Here is a 20,799-nt window from a genome sequence, read left to right as displayed (position 1 = left end):
TGGGACTTCATTCATTACAAAAGTTCTTAGTCTGTTTTGATTCCACACTTGGTTTAACCCGGGGTCCAGGCATAAACAAATATGGTATATATTTATATATAATACTAGTACATTAGATGAGAACCTATGTCCTTTGGACAGAAAAAAAGAGGATATTTCGAAAATAATATCTTCAAAGAATATAGTAAAAATTGGTAGAATAACTAGGTTTAAAAGCCATTTAAAGACGAAGGAGTTGTATAGGAGGATTTACAAAAGCTTTCAGATGCATAACTTCTGTGATATGCTTTGGTTTCAATGACTCCGAAAGCCTGGTCACAAATCCCAATGCCGACGCCCGTTTCAAAGTCAAACACCCAAAGGGACTTTATTTGCTGCAAGATCATAACTAGGCATCTGTAGCCTTTCGCAAACGGTAGCAAGCCGGCGAAACTGCTGCGATAAGGTGCTAGTAGCTCCGTTTTAAAGTGAGGGGCGTAGAAAACCCTGATGTGATGTGAAATACCTGCCCCTACTCAACCCTGTGACATCGCACGGGAGCGGAGCACGGCTCGCTGCAGCACCGCCGAGCGCTCCTAGCTAGCTGGGGGCTCTGGCAGATCGCGCTGCCCCCCCCGCTCCGCGGGCTGCCGGGGTCAGGGACCGCCGGCCGCGGGACGTCTCTTCTTCATCCATCCATCCATCCCTCCCTCTCTCCCTCCCGCCTCCTTTTGCAGCGAGGGACAGCGGGGGGGGAGCCCCATCCCTCACACCCCGCTCCGCGAAGACCCATCACCGCTACCTACTTCCCTCCCACGGCTCCGCCGCGCCGGGCCCGCCCTCCGCGGCGCTGGCTCCGCCCGGCCGGGCCCGGCCCGCCCAGCCCGTCCGCAGGCACCGCCCGCCAGCCGGTGCCTGGCCCGGCCCGGGAGCGCCGCTGCCACGCTACGCTCCGTGGGGCGGGGGACGTCCTGCCGCCGGCGGGACGTGCGGGCGGCACCACTCGGAGCCTGCAGCCATGGCGGAGAAAGTTTCGGCGGCTTCGGAGCGGGTGCGAGGCGCCGGCCACGTCGGCTCCTCTTGCTCCGATTCCTCCTCTGGCTCTGAAACTCTCTCCGAGGAGGGGGATTCCGGCGGCGGGGCGGTGACGGCCCCCGGCGGGGGGGCGGCTGCGGCAGAGCGGGCGAGCCCCGGCGGGCGAGCGGAGGACGGCGCCTCGCTGGAGGAGCGGGATGAGGAGGTGCGCGGGGCCGGGGCGGTGGCTGCTGCTTCTCCGCCTCGAGGCACCGGGGGCGCGCCGGGAGTCCCCACCCAGCGCGGCCGGCCCGCGGTGGGGAGCACTGCGGGCCCACCTGGGGGCAGCCGCTTCGCGTCAGTCTCCCTTGCTAAACCCGAAGCCTTCCTGTGTCTGCTCCCCGGCTCTCGCCCCTTCTGGCTGCCGATATAGAGAGTTGCGGGTTTTTGTATAGAGAGAGGATTTTTTTTTTGTTTTGGGAAAGCTTAGCTTTTTTTTTTTTTTCTTTTTTTTCCCTAGCGTGTCACCTTTGGATAGCGTTTTTCTAAAGCAAACTCTTCGATGTCAGAAGGAAGTGATGGGCAAGCCCCTAAACTACAGTAATCCTCTTCTGAGAGCTACTGACAGGCTGTGGGTTATGAAGGAGCTCAGTGGGTGATTGATCTGTAGCGTGATACGCGGATACGCGTGTCGTTCCCTCCCTCCCCTCCTGATCTGGCTGCAGTACCTTCTAACTGCACTCTTAAAACAAAACAACCTGCCCACTGTGTTACAGTAAAGGGACCCTTTTGTGTCTGAGACTTTTTTTTTGTTATTTATTTATTGTTGCATGATTCACACTCCTTAAAGCTATTTCGTGCCATGACCCCCAACCAAGTGCATTGTTCTGTCTGACTGCTGTTTTACTTCTCTTCGTCATCTCTTGTGTGTCTTACTTGTGCCTTTTGCCTTTTGCTGTAGTCAACTTTTTAATTTGCTCATAAGTGGTGTTTATTCTATACCTTTATGCCACTGGATGTGCAAATGGTTTTTTTCGGAAACCTCGCATTTCTAAAGGAATATCTGTTAAACTAGTTGAAGTTATTTTCAATTAGTTAAGCTGTGGTTGTCAGGAATGTTTGCCTCTGCAGTAATGGCTGTCTACGTAGCTCGTTCCCCGACGCCTCCTCTGTTAAATTGATACAACTGTAAGACAGCATGGTGACTTGCAACTAAGTATAACTTTCTGTATTCCCCCCCTCCTTTTTTTTCTTAAATACTGAAACTTATCTCAGGTTCCTTGGTTCTTTCAACTGCATGAGCCCACAAAGAGCAGAATGTATTTATAGCAAAGTGCATTTATGATAGAAGTAGAATGAATGTGCATATATCCACACCATTTTTATGCGTATAGTTAACTTGCTTTAATCACAAACTGAGTAGGAACTCTGTAGCTGCTGTTAGCATGGAGTGCACTGGTAGGTAATTATTTTTTCCTGCTTCTCAGCAGGTGTGGTCTATGTGGGCTTGGGGCTGTGCTTACCACAACTGTGTGGTGTCTAGATGGTTTGGTGCTCAGTTGGTATGCCTGCAAAATACCATGCAGAAATATGCAAAGTGTTCTGTTCAGTTAGCTGAACTCAGAGCCATTGGCAGACCTGTGGACTTCTGGTTATTTCTGTGTATGCTTTGGAGATGATTTAAAGGCATTTTTTGAGTTGACAGTATAGGTAAAGCAAGCCCAAAAATAACTCAAAATTGAATTCACTGGAATTAGGAAATTCTGTATGGGCAGTCTGATACCTCACTTGCAGTTAGTAATGCTAGAAGATAGCAGCATAAACTCGTGTTAATGTAGAGGGAAAGTTTGCTTAGAGTATACAACCTTGTTTGCTCCCCTTTTTTCTCCTCTGCTAGATTCCTTCATTATCTGAAACCAGACTTTTTTTGTCTGTGGTTTTTGTGCTTTCATTTTGCCCATCCTTGCGTTTTGGTGTAGCCAGCACTTGCAGCTGAATTTCTGCCTACCTGCAGAACCACCTGACAAATCCATCGGTATAGTAATTTTTATGTGCAAGGACACGACAATGCATTAGAGTGCAGAAATAAATGAACACATATTAATTTAAAACCAAGAGAGCATCTATTCAAATTGAAAGTGTTAAGGGTAGTGGAAAAAAGCAAGGCTAAGGTCCAAGATATACGTACAGATGATTTCAGTCTTGCTTTATGTTCCACCTGCTGAAAGTATAACATTGAGAGAAGTGCTTGAAGATTTCACATTGATATCCTATTTAGTTACCGTCAAATAGTGAAAATGTTGATGTACTCTGCAGTGTTCTGTTACTGAATTCTTTAATTTTATGGATCCCTGGTTCTTGATCGTGCACTGGCAGGTTTCATTTCTTCTCTTGCCCTGTCCTTTTTTCTGTTGCCAACATAGCAGAATTAAATCTGTTGTCACAACTGTTTGATATCCTTCAGACAGCAGTGAAACAGATTGTCCTGCTACCTCTATTGCTACTTTAGCTGTTAGTAAATTCTTCAAGCCATGACATATAAAATATTTTCAAACTAATGGGTAGTTAGAAAACATGCATATTTTCCCATACACATTACTATTTTGTGTGCTATTTCAGTAGAACTATGTCTTCTTCTGTGACATTGTATATGACATACTTGACAACTTGGACTTTGTCTCCTTTTGGACTTCTTTAGACCAAACAACCCCAGTGGCTTTCATCTTTCCCTATAGAATGTGTTTTCAGACATTTGATCATTCTCATTGCTGTCCTGTGGAGACTTTCCAGCTGCTCACATCTGTCTGGAAGCATGATGTGAAAAAACAGGGTGCCATACTCAGATTTAGGCCTTGCCACTTCTGTTAGGACGGAAAGATTATTTCAGAGATCTCTCAAGGAGTGTTGTTTTTTAAGTAGCCCAACCTGCTAATTTACAGTTTGTGGTCCATATGAGTTTTATGTCTTTTTCTGAAGAATGATGTGAACATTTCTCCTCTGCCAAAAAGAACGGTTCATCTCTGCAGCTCAGTGAAGGAAACTTAAATCTGTTATCTAGGGTAGGTCAATTTCTTTTATGTTCAGAAATTAAACTGTAGAACTGAAAGCATGTTAACTCCTCTAATGGGTATGTCTGAAGGAGTTAATTCCTGGAGGCAAACAGGGAAGGGAGGGGTGGGAAGAGAAAGTACATAACTTTTTTTTATTCCCTGTTGTTATTACTTCATTCTACTGTTGCATATTCACCTTGAAAAAATGCTAAAAAATACTTGAAGAAATCTCTCATTTCATGTAAGCAAGAACAAATGATAGTTTACAAGATTATGACTATCAGTTGCTGAAGTGTTTTTGAAGTTTTACTCTGAGATATTAGACATGTGAGAATTAAATGTGGCTTTAACATTAACTTCACTTGAGAAGTGCTTTGCTGCTGGAACATCTGTGTGGTGAAGTGCTGTGGATAGCAAACGTGAAACACAAATCAATTCAAGCAGATTATTTGCCTATGCTCTTCTGAGGTGAGTGGCTAACAGCTGACAGAGCAGGCAGGATGGAATTGCATGGTGAAGGGCACTCAAGGCAAATACTTTGTAGACAATGGGTCACCATGTTCCTGATGCAGTATGGTTGTTTAGTTTTTTTAATTATTCTGTATTCTCTTCAGAACTCTCTTTGTTGAAAAGAATGTTTGGCTATCAAGGGCGGAGTTGAGACTGGGCAACAGCGTGTTTTCTGTTGTAATCTCTCTGCTTCTGCTCTCTGTGGGTAGTTAAAATGGACTGGCATTATGGGGACCAGGATAAATGCAAAAAACCCCATGATTTTCCCCATGTTGTTTTCTCCTGTGTTTCTATCTTCTCTACACTAGTTTTTCTTTTGGAAAAAAAGTGACTATGAACAGGAAACATGTTTTATGAAATTTACTGAGGCAAATGGTGCCAGATATCATTGGCTGTGTTAGTTTCTCTCATTCAAAATGTTTCACAATCTTTCAGTCCAGCATAGGATATACTTTTTTTGTTGGTGGCTTCCAAATCTTAGTATTTTACAGGGTAGGTGAGAACTCACATGGTTTAACCTTGTTTCTTAAAAAGAGGTTGAAGGCAACCTATGGATTCTTTGCCTACATCAGTAATCTTAAGGATCTGAAGGTTAAATTGTGTGTCTTGGAGTTGTCTGTTTTTTCTGTCTGACTCAGGTGATCTACTGAAAGAACTCACCTTTCTACAAACCTTGTCACAGTAACTACACATTGCTTACCAAAGTCAGGAAAGATCAGAATTCTTTCAGAGCGAATAATACTTTGCCATATATTACAGCTGTCTTGATCGGAAATGGATCCAATAGCTTCTGAACATTCCAGTGTCTTCTGAATTACCATAACGAATCCTCTTCATTGTTTTAGATGCTTAAAAAAACCCAGTAAAACTACCCACAAAAAAAAAAAAAGGGGGAGGTGAGACTATGGTATTTTGTTCTCAAATAATTTCGTTTCTTGATGTGTAAATTAAACCTTTGGCCCTGACATGACTGTTTGAGTTTATAAGAGCTGAGATGATGAGCAATGTAAGACAAGATTTCTCATGAAAAATGTCCATTGACCTTTAAAATTGATTACTGTACATTTTCTCATACTGTCTAGATGGTGTGTATCATTTATTAAAAAAGATACCTCAATGCACAGAGCAAGAAATATAAAAGCTTTTTCTGTTGCAGCTAACTCTTCTCCTGAATCTGCCTTGCTGTTTATGGTGCAATCTGTTGCAGCTTCAGGAGGACTGTACGGTGAGAATTAATTACTCGGAAGCTAAGATTTTTTTATGAAAGTATTCATAGCAATGTGAAGAGGGTGGTAAAGAATGTATTGCTGTAGAAGCTTATCTTTCACACAATTGTCCTTTAATGTATGTCCGCTAGAGAGCTACAGTCCTTCCAGCATTACAGATTGTCTGCCAGATCTTCACACCAGCAAAACTGTAGTGTAGTTTGGGAGAGGGGTGGAAATCAAAATACTGTGGGATAAAGTAAACAGAGAGTGTGTGAAGTGATGGCAGTGTTTAAATGTGCAACTATGTGTAATGGAGATGGTAGTAGTTCTGTCAAAATGTCACTAACTGACCTAACTGTAACCTAGTAGTAATGTTTGTGTTAGCTCTTTCCGTTCCTGCTTGTCCTGCTGCAGAAGTAACCATGGAACATACTTGAACTGTATGGGAGATACCGTAGTTTTTTCTTGTAATTGTTTCAGACTTCCTTGTCTCTGACAGTGATGGATCCTTTGCTGTTGTAGCATACCTGAATGATAGAGCTACCTAAAGATGAATAGCATGATTACTAGGGTGTGATCCTTAGATCATACTAAGGAGTAGTGATGCCATTAAAAAAATCTATTCTTCTCAGGGTTAAAATTATTGCAGTGGGATTAAATAAAACACTCATCTAGCCTGGAGCAGCTGCAAAACTGTTGTTGTGTCATGTCAGCCAGACTAACAGCATTGTTTTTGGTTTTTTAGATATGTTTGTGATAAGATACCTATAAAGTGAAATACTTGACAATTTAAGTGAGTAGGCTGCCTCAAGAGTCATGTAAAACACTTCATTGATTTGCTTCTGGTATGAAAAAACCTTCTGTGTGCAGAATAAGCCTTTAAAGGTGCATGCTGTTACATACCCTTATTATGTCAGAAATACTCTGGGATGTGGAGAGATATGTAGGTGAGGGCTTAATCTAATATGACCATGTGCTATTGCCTGAGGTTTGAGATTATCTGTAAAATAGTAATGTTTTCAGCTCTATGGACCTTCTTTTCAAGAATTTGGTGGGTATAAATAGACCTATAACCAGAGCATCTATCTTCTGTCTCAATTGGAATACGTGAGAACTGAAGAAGCAGAATCATACATTGAGTTGTATATGTAGTTTTATGTGCCAGAGCTGTTTAGATACTGAAAATACTTCTGGAAAGAGATGAGTGAGGACCTGATAACTACAGTCTTCAAAATCTGAACAGGTTTGCAAAAACGGTTGAGGGGGCCTTTTGCACCCTTTAGATTTTTCAGACTGGAGGACACAGTGCTGAGGCTAATATTCAGGATCCCTTAGTATCTCTGTGTCCAACTGTAACATTTCTTCTGAAAAGCCGCAGCTCTGTTGAAGGAGTACAGCCTATGTCCAGCGTAGTCTGCTGTCTTTGACAGTGTTCTGGTTAGATGTAAGCTGCTTTGAACAGAATGCCAGTAACATAACAATGTGGTGGTAAGTCTTGTACTATGGGGAAGCTCTGTGTGATGGGCTGCTTTGCTGGCAGTAACAGCTGCTGTAACAGCTGTGTAAAGTTGAGTTTACACAAAGGGATTAGAGAGTCCTAAGTCTTGAGACATAAAATATGAGCACGGTTAAGCGCAGTGCAAATGAGAAGATCCTTTAGCTAGTGAGCTGAGCAGCTAGGTAGCGTTTTACTGCACATTAAATTAATGGGGTAATTTCCTCTTGGTTTTGTTGCAAATTATGAGCTCTGTCCCCCCATTCCAAAAGCACAACTGTGCTCAAAGATTGCAATACTGAAGCATTAATACTTATCAAATACCTGATTTCCGATCTGTTTGTGTTACGTGGAGCTGGCTAACGTTAACCAGCAATTGTCCTCTGTTCAAGGCATGGGAAAAATATACTTACCCTAATTTTAGAGGCAAAATTCTGAAATGCAGAATTGGGGGACTTATGAAAAGGGGCATGATGACTCTGAAAAGATGACTAATGTGAACTGAGTCCTTAAAGTTTTCTGCTACAGCTTTCTCAAGCAAAATTGCTCTGACACCAGGCTGGATTTTTTCTCTTATGTCCATTACGACAAATCAGATGCCTGTTATTAAGTACTTTAGTAACGCAGGGTCTTTCTGTTCCGTTCTGCTGCTGGGTTGGAAACTAACCTGCTTGGGCTTTGTCTTAAGAGAAATACTAGTCTTTTTAACAGCTTGATAAATGAAAGAGGAAAGGATGTAGACTAATTTTTTTTTTTCTGGGTGATTTTTGTTTGTTTGTTTGTTTTTATTGGTATGGTACCAAGCACAGCAGCATTCTAGCTTGTGTTGAGAGCTTCTCAGTGTGATGGTATCACCCGCAGTACTGTGCCATTGCTAAACCCCTTTAAGAACAGTGATATGAGCTTGAAATACTCTGCAGTCTAAGACACACACTCTGTACATCCCATTTTTATCGTTTATTGCTTCAGCCTTTAAATTTGTGTTTTATCAGTTCTTCTCTTGCAGCTGTGGAGTTTAAAATTCTTTTTGAAATGTTTTAATAGTTGGGTGGTATTGGGTTTTAAGATACATGACTTATGAGAGACTGGTGCTTAAAGTCATAAAGTGCTGATGGCTCTTTTTGTTGTAGTAGAGAGGAAGAAAAAAAAAGATGCAGGTATTTGGGGCAAGGTAGGTGAAAAGGTGAGAAACACGGGGGAGTGGTGGCAAATGAGCTCTGCTTTGAAATCTAGACAGGAACCTGTTTTAGCTTTTGCTTTATGGAGCCAAGTAGTTTTACTTACACTTTCCTGTCTAAAAGGGGTGCTCTCATCAAACTTTCCAGCTGAAAGACTGTCCAGCTTCAGCCAAGGGTCAGTGGGATGAATACCTTACCTTCCTTTACAAATGTAACTAAGCCGATGAATTTGCGTTGTTCAGAAGTGAAATACAAGTATATCAAGGGTTAAAGCTCAAGTGTTCAGCTGTATAAACACCCTGGTTACCCTTGCCATAAGTTTCTTTACTGAGTACTTAAAATTTTGGTTGGGAACCAGGGATGAATGCAAGACTTTTTTCTTAACCAATAACATGTACAGTCTTGAACTAGAAAAAGAGAAATTTCTTTTTTCTTTTCTGATCAAACAGCTCTGGAAGTGACTTTCAGGAAAAGCAAAAAAACCCCAACAACATGCAAGCTACAAAAAAGGTCTTCCAAAATTACTAAGTGTGTATGAAAATAACTGATTACAGGATGACAACTTGTATAGCAAGGAAAGAGGAATTCATTGTTGCCCGGCATAGAAACTTTTGTATTAGATACATTTTACAGTGTTTTGTTGTTACAACTGTGTATATCTCAATATATTATTTTTATATTTATTTACATATTTTTGGTTTTGGAAGATGGTGCTTGTATACTGAGTGACAAACTTCCTTTGTGAGGCCATGCTGCCATGCTAGTGGCTCTGTATAATTAATTGCACCTGGACTGTTAATGATCCTATTTTTTTAATAGCCTTGCAATCCTGAGGAAGAGAGCTGGGGGTGAATGGAGCAGATGAACTACTGCACTAAACTGTTAATTGGATTTTCATTGTTAACTCAGGAAACTTTTACTAGAGTGTAATGATGCTGTAGTTATGGCTCAGTCATTGTAAAGCTGTTTTTCAGGCCATATAACAAAAATGCCTCGGATGACTTTCATGCTGTGTTTCAGGTTTTGTGCCTAGTACATGACAGGGAAGGGCAGGGCAAATCTGATATATTTTGTTCTGCACTAGCTAACAGAATAGGTTGTTTACAAAAGGTCACAGGGAAATCCTGTAGCTCAATTGGATCTTTATAATTTTGATGAGTAGATGGGTAATGTAAAGCTTCTACATGTGTTTTAATTTATCAAAGGTTCCTTCCCCTTACCATTTGTTCAAATACTCGTGGTGTTAATACATTACCCTAGTGGAAAACACATTCCAGAGTTAAAGATGTCATTGATTTCCTTGGAGCAGCTCTGCAACAAGCAGAATACTGCATAATGAATTGGCTGTACATACATTTAGAAAATGTGATTCTAAGTTACAGACTGATTAGCTGAAGCAGCAAGGAAGTAACCTTGGGCATATGACTTATTCGCTATTGAGGAGCACAGACAGTCATTGACTTTCTTGAGTTTCATTGAGTTCTTGAGTTTACTGAGCCACACATTGTGTATTGGAATTATTGGAATTATGTGTGAATTATACTGAAAGGATGTATGTACACTCACACTGACTATGTGTTAAGGTAGTTGCGTGGAGCTGTTTAAAAGATGTGGAGATGTAGTTTAGTGGTGCAGTTGACAGGCTAGGTTAATGGTTGGCTTTGATGATCTTAAAGGTCTTTTCCAACTTCAGTGATTCTATGGTTCTATGAAAGAAGACATGAATTAAAGAATATCACAGAATCACAGAATATGCTGGGTTGGAAGGGACCCACAAGGATCCAACTCCTTGCCCTGCACAGGACCATTCCCAAGAGTCGCACTATGTACCTGAGAGTATTGTCCAAATGCTTCTCAAACTCTGTCAGGCTTGGTGCTGTGACCATCTCTTTGGGGAGCCCGTTCCAGTGCCCCGCTACTCTCTGGGTGAAAAACCTTCTAATAATATCCAACCTAAACCTTCCTTGACACAACGTAAGGCCATTCCCTTAGGTTCTGTCACTGGTCACCACAGAGAAGAGCCTCCTCCCCTTCATGAGGAAGTTGTAGATTACAGCGAGGTCTCTCCTCAGTCTCCTCTTCTCCAGGCTGAACAGACCAAGTGACCTCAGCCGCTCCTCATAGGGCTTCCCCTCAAGGCCCTTCACCATCTTCATTGCCCTCCTTTGGACACTTTCTGGTGGCTTAATATCTTTCCTATATTGTGGCACCCAAAACTGCACGCAGTATTTGAGGTGAGGCCACATCAGTGCAGAGCAGAGCGGGACAATCCCCTCCCTCGACTGGCTGGTGATGCTTTGCCTGATGTCTCCCAGGACACGGTTGGCCCTCCTGGCTGCCAGGGCACTGCTGACTCATATTCAACTTGCCCTTAACCAAGACTCCCAGGTCCCTTTCTATGGCACTGCTTTCCAGCATCTCACTCCCCAGTCTGTACGAACATCCAGTGTTGCCCCATCCCAGATGAAGAACTTGGCACTTTTTGCTTGTTGAACTTCCTAGGGTTGGTGATTGCCCAGCCCTCCAATTTGTCAAGGTCTCTGCAGGCCCTCCAGGCCTTCAAGGAAGTCAACAGCTCCTCCAATATCCATAGCGGTGTACAATACTATCACTATGCTGAGTAGTACCTTCCCTCCTGGCAACTATTTTTGTGGTCTCCCCTGGTTTGCTTCCACCCAAACTCAGCATGCATAGTTTTAAGCTCTCATCAGAGGTAATAATTAGTGACTAAAAATTGAAGCAACTGAAACTTTAAGGTTTACATTCAAACAGCAGTAGTCCTACAGTTAAAGTAGGGTAAATATGTGAAAGGAGGAGGAGGAAGAGAGAGGTTAGGTTAAGGAATGTATAATGAGATGCACTACAGGAAAAAATTCTCCATAGTGTTCAATAATCTGTATGCTTCTGTTACTATTAGCATTGTGTTAACAGGACTGTCGGACACAAATTGAAGGAAGAAATATGTTAAAAATAGTCAAAGACTTAAAGCCACACTATCAGTTTATTTGAGGGTGAGGAAAAATACATCTGAACTTTGGTGTGTTGGTTAGCCACTCAAACAGCAGGGAGGTGCAAGCCCTGCATTACCTCACCTGCATGCTGCCCAAGAGAGCGGCTGTGCCAGAAACTGTGGCATCATATACCTTGTGCACAACAGAGGAATAGCCTCGCACTTATACATGCCGTGGTGACTTAAAAGCAGGTAGAGACAGGTTTCATAGCAGTAGAAGCTAAAGCACTTTCATTCCAGATGTGCTTTCCCAGTAAGACTCTCATAAGTAGTGTGTTTTTTTGACGTGGTAATTAAATTAAGAAAATTGCAGAAACTGCAGATGAAAAATGTAGATATATTAACTCATAAATCAGTCAGTGGAAAACAAAGACAGAATTGGAATGAGCAAACTAAACATCTTGGAGGACCTGGGCTTTAATCCAGTACAAGTTGGGAGTGTTTTTCAAGGTAAGGGTGTGCTAGTATCTCACCTATGTCTAGTTGCACTTAGTGAAATCTTCCATGCTTTTTGAATTTCTTTAAAAGAAAAAAACCCTACTGGTATTATAAAAAAAATATTTCCATGCTAGTGATCTATTTGTTATTAATGTTTTTCCTTTAATTCTTTCCTTTTGAGAGCTTTAGTAGATTGTGTTGCAGAAAGTAATTTTGGCACTAAAACTTCGTATGTATAGCTTCTGGAAAAAGGATCCGACAGTTGTCTGATGAGCCTTATATGAAGATAGGCTTTTTGCAGAAATCTAGTTCCTACAAAAAAAAATGAGGAAACACAAAGAACCTTGCCTACGTAACCAAGTACCACAAAGCAAAGGGAATGGATCTGCGTTATGAAATGTTGTTGAGGACAATGTTCACATTGTATGCGTTTGGAGGAAATGACTTCACATCAACACTAGCCTGATCCCTGGGCTTGATGACCCGGTACACTGCCAGTTGTACAGGAGCTAGGTAAGCATCAGGGTTTGTTAGAGGCTGGTAGAAGCCTTGCTGACTTGGGTATTGATGGTGTTGCCCCATTTAGCCACTTGAAGTTTGTGATTGGTGCCTGGCATAATAAGTGCTGAGTTTTGGGCAGCAGTTGATTCATGGGCAGTTTTTTCTGCATAAGCTTGAGTGTATCTGCAAGAGCTGCCATTACAGCTTCGGTTATACTGTAGACACAAAATTATTTCAGTTGAAATTTCTGATGGGGTGTGGTATTTTTCATTAGTCATTAATCCCACTGTCCTCATTGGTTGTTGCTGAGGTAAAGTGCTTTCATGAGAGATTTAACAGATGGTTAGTCTGTTAATCCTTTCTGTTTAGATTTGAGTTTGGTAATCCACCTCTTAGATGCCTTGCCTATTTAAGGCTACGTTTTCTGTCTGCCTTAATTTTTTTGAATAGCAACTTTCTTCCTACATGTGGTTAGTCTTTGGCAGCTTCTTCCTTATGTTTAGGTTTTTGCCTTTAAATAGGTTTGCCCAGTCTCCTAAGAGACAAAGCATTACCACTGTGCATGATTTTAATTCTTAAAGACGTTATATGTTCATAAACAAACATGGAAAAATACATAGTCTTCCCTATACTTCAGCAAGTGTGGAAAGTAGAATGGCTTGGCCTGTTTTCACTTCTGATGGTACTGCTAACAGATGCCTCCTGCAGTTTGCTGTAGATGACTGTGCAATGTCTCTACTTAAGCAGCCAGTTAAGCTGCTTCAGTAAACCTGTGGGCAAAAGACATCCCATAACAATAGATGTTTGTTTACCCTAAGTATAAAGCTAGATCCTAAGATTGGAGGACTCCCCTGAAACCACACATTTTTAGTGCACACATGTAGGAGATAAATGATACTTACATACTAGAAACCTTCAGAATAAGCTTTTTTTTAATATTAGTGGGCATATATTGACATATATGTAAAAATATGTGGTATGGCTGTATTCATGTCCCATAGTGCTTGAAGAATCCCACTCTTCCTGTGGGATTTTTATAAGCATAAGCATCTACTTTAAAGATCCAAATAATGTAAGCAACAGTGGTGGTCGGGGGAAATGACTTTGAAGGTTTTATCCTACAGACATAGCACTTAAAATAATTCTGGTAACTGCATTTGCAGAAGATGTATTAGAAGGCCTTCTGAAGTTTGAGTAGTGTCCTGTACATTGGTGATCACTTCAGCACAGCTCCTGAGTTTTGGGGTTATAGCTCAGCGCTATATAACTAACCACTAAAGCACTTGGAAGGCTTTTATAACAAGACTTTATCAAAACTGTCATTGTCTGATTTACTTTATTGTGCTCATCATGCATACTCGAGTGTTCTTGCCTATTGGCTCTTGCTTAAGTGCGTCTTTGTGGATGTGTGGACACGAAATGCCATGAGGCAAACCCAGTGTTGGATGGAGGTAACACAGGTGACTTGAGCCTTCATTGCTTGGCTCTTGGTTACATATAGATGTAACGCTGCTAGTTTTGAGGCTTCCTAGTATCTGGCTGAAATTGTCATAGGGAATGAAGTTCTGGTTTTCCTGTCCACTTTCATGTCCTGTGCTGTTAGTGACTGAAAGGTGTCTTTGCAGAGTTTAGTCTTGATGGCTGCAGGCAAGGTTTGTTGGGAGTGTTTATAAATAAAAATAAAAGTCTCCCTTGCCTGACAGAATGGCAAGCTGTTTGCCTTCCTCAGGTCTCTAAAGCTGGAATACAAGTTTGGGGCTCATGAACACCTGTGTAAATCCATTGTATTTGATGAGCTTCAGTAAGGACATGAAGTCCTTCTCAAGTTGTTTGCCTTCAAAAAGTGCAGTTGTACTGGGTGTGGGTGGCCAGGTGCTGGCAGCTGGGGGCTGCAGGGGTGCCCTCTATTATGAGCAGGACAAAAGTGTGAGGAGGAAGGAGTGGCAGAGAGCAGCTGTTATTGAATGACTCCAGTGTCCATTCCCAATTCCCTTCATTGCTTGGGAGGGAAGAGGTAGAGGAGTTGGAAATTAAGGAGTGAAGTTGAGCTTTGGAAAAGGTAGGGGTTGCTTTTAATTAGTCTTTGTTTCTCATTAGCCAGCTGTCTTTTAATTTGGAATAAACTAAATTAATTTCCACCAGGTTGAACCTGTTTTGATGGTAATTGGTAAAGGATCTCTGTATTTTGACTCATGAACTCCATCTTGTTTTCTCCGCTGTCTTTTTGAGGAGGGGAGTGAGAGAATGGCTGGATTGGTGGCTGGCAGCTCTAGTTCTTAGTTTACATATATATTGCATTTCAAAAACTTTCTAAAAGGAAATTGTCTGAAAAACAGTTGTTACATGCATTTAGGTAGATGTAGCTCCATGTACTTTTAGCTGACACAGGTTAGCAGCTGAAACTCTGCTCAGTTTGCAAATATATGTATATCTATATGCATTCTTTCCTGAATAAGCCCTATAAGCTCATGCTGGGTTTACAGTTAAATGTGTTTAGCTCTTCAAACATCCACCTTGATAACCAGTACTGGGCTTTTGGCTTCCCAGTTATGAAATTTTTTTTTCTTTAAGTGTTACATGGTGTTGCCATGTAACAATGCCAAGAAATTACTTCAAACTTTTTGTAATATCTGCATATCTTATGAGTAGTAAAGCTGAAACAAGATAATGTCCTGTTTGCGGAGCTGTTGAAAGTGGCCATTGATGTTGGTTTCCAAATGATACCAGTACTGCCACTGAAATAAGGAGTGGGTCCATGAGTGTTTTGTTATTTGCAATAGGTATGCAATTATGTCACTGCTTCTTTAGGGAAGAGCTGTGCATGAAACAGTATGTTTGGAATGTCACTTAAGTTATGTGTAAAATGTTTTTTTAGCTTTTTCTCCCCCTGAAGTCCCCAGCTGTATATAGAGAAGTGGGTACTGCTGAGTTCTGTAGAGCTGAACATAAGTGTGTTCAGGCGTGTGACTTTAACAGCTATTCCTGTAGCACTACAGGGTATGTTTGTTTGTCAGTTGTCATCTTGTAAGAAGAAAAATCTGTGTTTTGAAAATTGCTAATCGTAAACAGTGACATCAATACCGATTTCATAATACAGAGTGTTCTGTTGAACTGGGTGCATCTCCAAAGTGAGATGTACTTTTACTGTGTGAAAAGGTAAGACTGTTCTATCTTATTTAGGAAGAAGATAAAATAATACTATGGATAATGTGGAATAGATGAGAACTTCAAAAAATTTGATTATCTCTCACAGTCTCTCAGTTATTACTGCAGCCTCACTGCTGCCTGTTGATTCATCTACGTGAAGGTATAACTTCCTTTTCTACTATAAGGGGACAGGATTACGTTAATAAATGGGGTAAGTTGGGAGGTCTTTAAAAATCAAATCAATATTTATAGTGTACACTTTTATTTCAACAAATTTTTGAAAAACATGTTGAATTTATTTAAGGTGGATGATATAAGTATCTTAAGAGTTGTAGTATGTGGCATGGGAACACAGCATTAATTAAAACATTTTTTTTATGGTATTTTTAGCTTTATAAAGAAAAATTGCCAGAAAAAGCCTATAATATGGCAAAAGTTGAGGGTTTACCTGTTCTGAAGCTGGATTCACTGACCATCTTGTTGCCAAGGATTTAAAACTTTTCGCTCATCTTAAATCAATCAACCTCATTAATAGGTACTTCTGTATGGGTTTAGGATTTGAGTTGCATGGAGGCCAGAATCACACTGTAATTTTATATGAAGATTGAGAATGCTGTGACTAGTTGCATTAAGGTATTTTTTTCTTTTAATAGGTGTGCTCTCAGGAGAGGTACAAGAAAACTGTCTGGTTTTCCATGGTTCTCTTGATTATAAACTGGCTTTCTGCAGGAGGGCAAGGGCAAGCTTAAAAGAATGTTGCAGTGGTAAGCTAAGGAGCCTGCAGTGCGGACCTTGTGTTTGAGGTTATCTGTGGTGGTGTGCAGCATGCTGGCCTGAGGTTGTCCAGTTTGATGACTTGATTCCATGTTCATGTGGCATGATGAATATATGCAGCCATGCACCTGGAGTTGTGATTTGCTGCCTTCATTTTGTTACTCTGTGCCTGGCTTCAGCCTTGAGCACTTAGTAGCGTGGCTGATTTATCAGCTGTGTTATAGCCCTGGTATAGGTTTAAGCCTCTACAGAATTGCTTTTGTAGAGATGGCTTTCTTCCTTCCCTGTATTTTTAGTTTATTTTTCTCCACACTAGTTTTTGCTACTTTTATCTCCTGTGGGTGATAGTTCTTGCCTTAATTCAGCCACCAATGCTTGTTTCCTTAGATGAATTATGTAAGATTTTTTCTACGCAATAGAATTCTTTATTGATGCTTCAATTCCAGAGGTATATGTGTTCAGTTGGATGCAGAAGTTGGTTATCTTTGTTTAAAAGATATTGTAGAGGTGGAGAGATAAGTACTTTTTACAAGTAAAGAAAGAGTTATCTTGACTACTTAAAAACAAAGAGGAAGAAGAATAGTTGGCTTACTTGCATTGACGTAATTTAATGATTTTGATGGAATATGGCTAGTTTAGCTGCAATGTCAGTAGCAAGTTCTTATGTACATACCCATAAGGTAAGATTTTGAGCAGAAGATATGCAGGTGCTAGCAGATATTTTGCCTTCAAACTGTTTAAATCTTTGAGTCTGTGTAGTTGTATGAGCAACCTGAAAAGAAATGAAGTATGAGAGTCTGGAAAGGGTTATGTGTGGAGGAGCAAGGATCAGAATGGGTTTCAGGAATGGAAAAAGATATACAGCGATTGAAAGGACTTTATTATACGGACTTTGCAGTTCTTACGTGTTTACAAACATATACATTGTATGTTTCCCTGAGATTTGTAATACCCGGGCTTGCCCAGGCACGCCTGCTCCCTGCTTCCCCCTCTGATTGGCTGAAGAAGCTGCAGAGAGGAGAGAGCTACTATTCGTCCGTTCCTCCCCTGTTCCTCCCTCTTCCCCTGAGTCCCTATCCCTGTTCCTTTCCCTGGTTGTCTGTCTCGTGCTCCACCCCATTTTCTGGTGCATTCCACGCCAGAGCTGATAAAACCCTTGTGCACCCCCATTAAAGCAGCATTGCACCTCAAACCTCGTTGGACCCGTTTGTACCGTGCTGCGGCCTTTCTCCCCTCCCCCCTCAGACCGTAGCAGATGGCATCCAGCGTGGGGCTCGAGATCTGAGGATCCCTTACATTAAGGGAACTTGAACTCTCTTGCTACCACAAGGACTCAGGCAGTACCTGGAGAAGTACCCGCTCCACTGGTCATCCCTAGCCGAACGGCAGACGGCGGATCACTGGATCAGTGCCGGACTTCGCACTGGAAAGGTGAGCGGCTAAGGGAGACCCCTAATTTCTCCCCAGACCCCAATCCCCATAACAGAAAAATTTTTAACGCCAACTGCAAATTACGAGAAGTCACAGTAACGCTGCCATGGGCCTCTGGCTGTCTACCCCTCAAAACCTTGTATACCGCAAGCTTAAAGACTTTATTTTGGAAAACGGACACCCCTTAGATAAAAAATCTGCCAAAGCCTGGGAAAAAATTGGATATAATATTTGGAAAGCGAAAGAGAGGGGAGACCGAACTGCTACTGAAGCATTAATAGCTTGGAGATTGGTTCTGGTGGTGCTACAGCATCAGATGATGAGTTCCAACGAAAGTCTCCAAGAATCACCGCAAAAATCTAAAAAATCCAAGTCAAAATCCCCAATAAAGGACAAGCCCCATAAAATCCAGCATGGCGGGAGGGACAGAGAAGGCACAGGGGACACGCGATCTTTGCAACATGGCGACGGTGATGGGGAAGGGTGCTCGCGCGCGCACGGGACCGAGGCACGCGAAGGGCGAACGCGGGAAGGCATGACTTGTGGAAAAGCGGCGCGGCAAAATTTCGCATGCGTCCCGTCGGCTCCACCCCCTAGCCCACCTGTGCGAGTCCCGTTGGCCCCAGCCCCTAGCCCGCCTCCGTGTCCACCCCCATATGCCCCTGACATGCCTACAGACCCTCCCACAAGAACGCCCTCTCCCTCCAGCGCCGCCTCTACCCCCCACGTCATCGCCCTTCCGGGGTAGACGGGAACTAAGGGGCGGGGCCAGGACCTCTTCCGACAATAACATCCGGGAAGATGGCTGTGCCCATGGTGCTTTTGTTACCGAGGCTCCCGGCAGCTGCCAGACAGCAGATGCATCCCTGCTGTGCAATGATATTTGGAAGGCTTTTCAGACAGAGGCCGCCCAGGCTCATGACGCCGAATTTTTAAAAGCTTTTCCCATATATTTGGAGGAAGGCCACTCTCTGGAATGGAAGCCGATTTCCTACCCTATGCTAAAGGACATTGAAAAAGCAATTGTGGAATATGGTCTCGGAGTACCCTTTACTGTAGGATTGCTCAAGTCATTTTTCCTGGCTTATCATTTAATCCCCTATGATATCAGGGTGGTGCTTAATGGACTGCTATGTACAGTGCAAGCATCTGTTTTTGAAGCAGAGTGGAAACGGCTTATAATGAAATTTGTTAACGAAAAGATGGAAAGGCGAGGCATCCCAACTAGCAGTGCTACTGACATGCTGTATGGAGAGGGCAACTATGCTAGATGACAAGACCAAGTTCGAATAGACTTAAAACATTTAGATGCTACAAAAGAACTAGCAGTTGAAGCCCTTAAAAAGGTGGCTGATGTTTATGTGCAAATGCCTTCATTCACACTGATTAATCAGGGTCTGAAGGAACCCTTTGTCGATTTTATCACCAGGTTAAAGGAGGCTATAGCACGCCAAATCCAACAGAAGGAAAGCCAGGACATTTTATTTAATAAGCTGGTAATTGAAAAAGCAAATGAAGGCTGCCAACGAGCTTTAAAAATTCTAAAAGAACCCAGCTTGCTGAAGATGATTGAAGCTTGCAAAAACGTGGGATCTGGATCTCACAAGGCAAAGCTAATTGCTGAGGCATTAACTGGACCACAGCAATGCTTCAACTGTGGCCAGAAGGGGCACGTAAAAAAACACTGCCCTAAATTAAACACAAAACCTGAGCTTCCAAAGACACTGTGCCAATGATGTGGCAAAGGGAGATGTTGGACCAGAGAATGCAGATTCACTGGATTCACTGTATATCACTAATATACATGGGGAACTGCTGCCACCGAAAAAATCACCTGACTTAAAAAAAGAGAAGTGACTTTCAGTTCACTGCCTGATCTTAGACAGTGCGATTGTGACCAGTTGGGAAACGGGGTAGCCAGTGCCTGGGGTGGCACGATGACACAAACACCCCCACAACTGCGTTCCATCCTTCGCAGCCTGTCCTTTCAGCATGTGCCAGCAAACCACAGCAATTAGAATGGATTATGTTAGGCCTACCATTCCCTGCAGTTCAACTTAAATATGATGAACAAATTATGCAAGTTAAACCCAGGAATATCTGTGACCCTGACCCTGAGTTGGACCCCGAAGAAACCTATTTGGTCATCTCACACTTAGCAGCACGCGAGAAAGGAATTACAGTATTACCTGCATTTACTAACTGGACTTAACATAACATTTTTATTTGCATTTTTGTCTCTCTCTTACCTATAGAAGTAAAGGACTGTTTTCTAGTGGCAAAGATGATTTCCATAACTGCTCTAATGAATCTCATGTCACGAGATGAGGAGCTCACGATCAGTGATGGAGTACAAGTCAGTTGGACAACAGCTGTACAAGCAGAAAGACCATGTCTAACATGTTCTGTTTACTTTTCAGGATCTCATAGTCCACAGAAGACCACTGTCACTGGGTTATTAGATACTGGAGCGGATATAACCATAATCATTTTCTGGGACTGGCCTCCCAGCTGGCCAGCACACAGCACTGACATTAAAGTTAGTGGTGTGGGTGGCTCACAACAGCCAGCCCAAAGTTTGGAAGTGGTTAGCATCTACGGGCCAGTGGGCAGATGTGCATCTCTCCAACCATTCATACTGAACGTACTGGTAACTTTATGGGGATGGGATGCCATGGAGCAGTGGCATATTGGACTGCAAACAAATTTTTAGGGAGGGTCACTGAGCAATTGCAGCTGCCCAAGCTGACTTGGAAAACTAAGGTTCCGGTATGGGTAAGTCAGTGGCCCTTGCCTAGCCAAAACCTGCAAATTTTAAAGAAATCGGTTGATCAGGAATTGGCAAAAGGACACCTGAGCCTTCCACCAGTCCCTGGAACACTCCAGTGTTTGTCATTAAAAAGTCCTCAGGATCCTGGAGGCTTCTCCAGGACCTGCACAAAGTAAACAAAGTCCTGGAACCCATGGGAGCCCTGCAGCAAGGTATGCCATTTCCATCCATGCTACCTTCTGAATGGCCCATGGTGGTTGTTGATATCAAGGACTGTTTCTTTCATATTTTTCT

General features: G+C 42.4%; 1 protein-coding gene across 2 annotated transcripts in view; it reads left to right on the top strand.

Annotated features, from left to right (window-relative positions):
- The first annotated feature begins 997 nt into the window (after nucleotides 1-997).
- The window catches only part of MAST4 (microtubule associated serine/threonine kinase family member 4), a 292,509-nt gene continuing 272,707 nt past the window's right edge, over nucleotides 998-20,799 (top strand). For both annotated transcript variants that reach the window (XM_027671419.1, XM_027671417.1), the window contains exon 1: nucleotides 998-1,219. In XM_027671419.1, coding sequence (XP_027527220.1) covers nucleotides 998-1,219 — 222 coding nt within the window. The remainder of the gene's footprint in view (nucleotides 1,220-20,799) is intronic.

This window comes from Neopelma chrysocephalum, unplaced genomic scaffold (genome assembly GCF_003984885.1).
Source record: "Neopelma chrysocephalum unplaced genomic scaffold, ASM398488v2 Primary Assembly neopelma1_97102, whole genome shotgun sequence".
Taxonomy (NCBI): Eukaryota; Metazoa; Chordata; class Aves; order Passeriformes; family Pipridae; genus Neopelma; species Neopelma chrysocephalum.
Note: the sequence above shows the minus strand (reverse complement) of the source record. Positions and strands in the feature narration are given on the sequence as shown.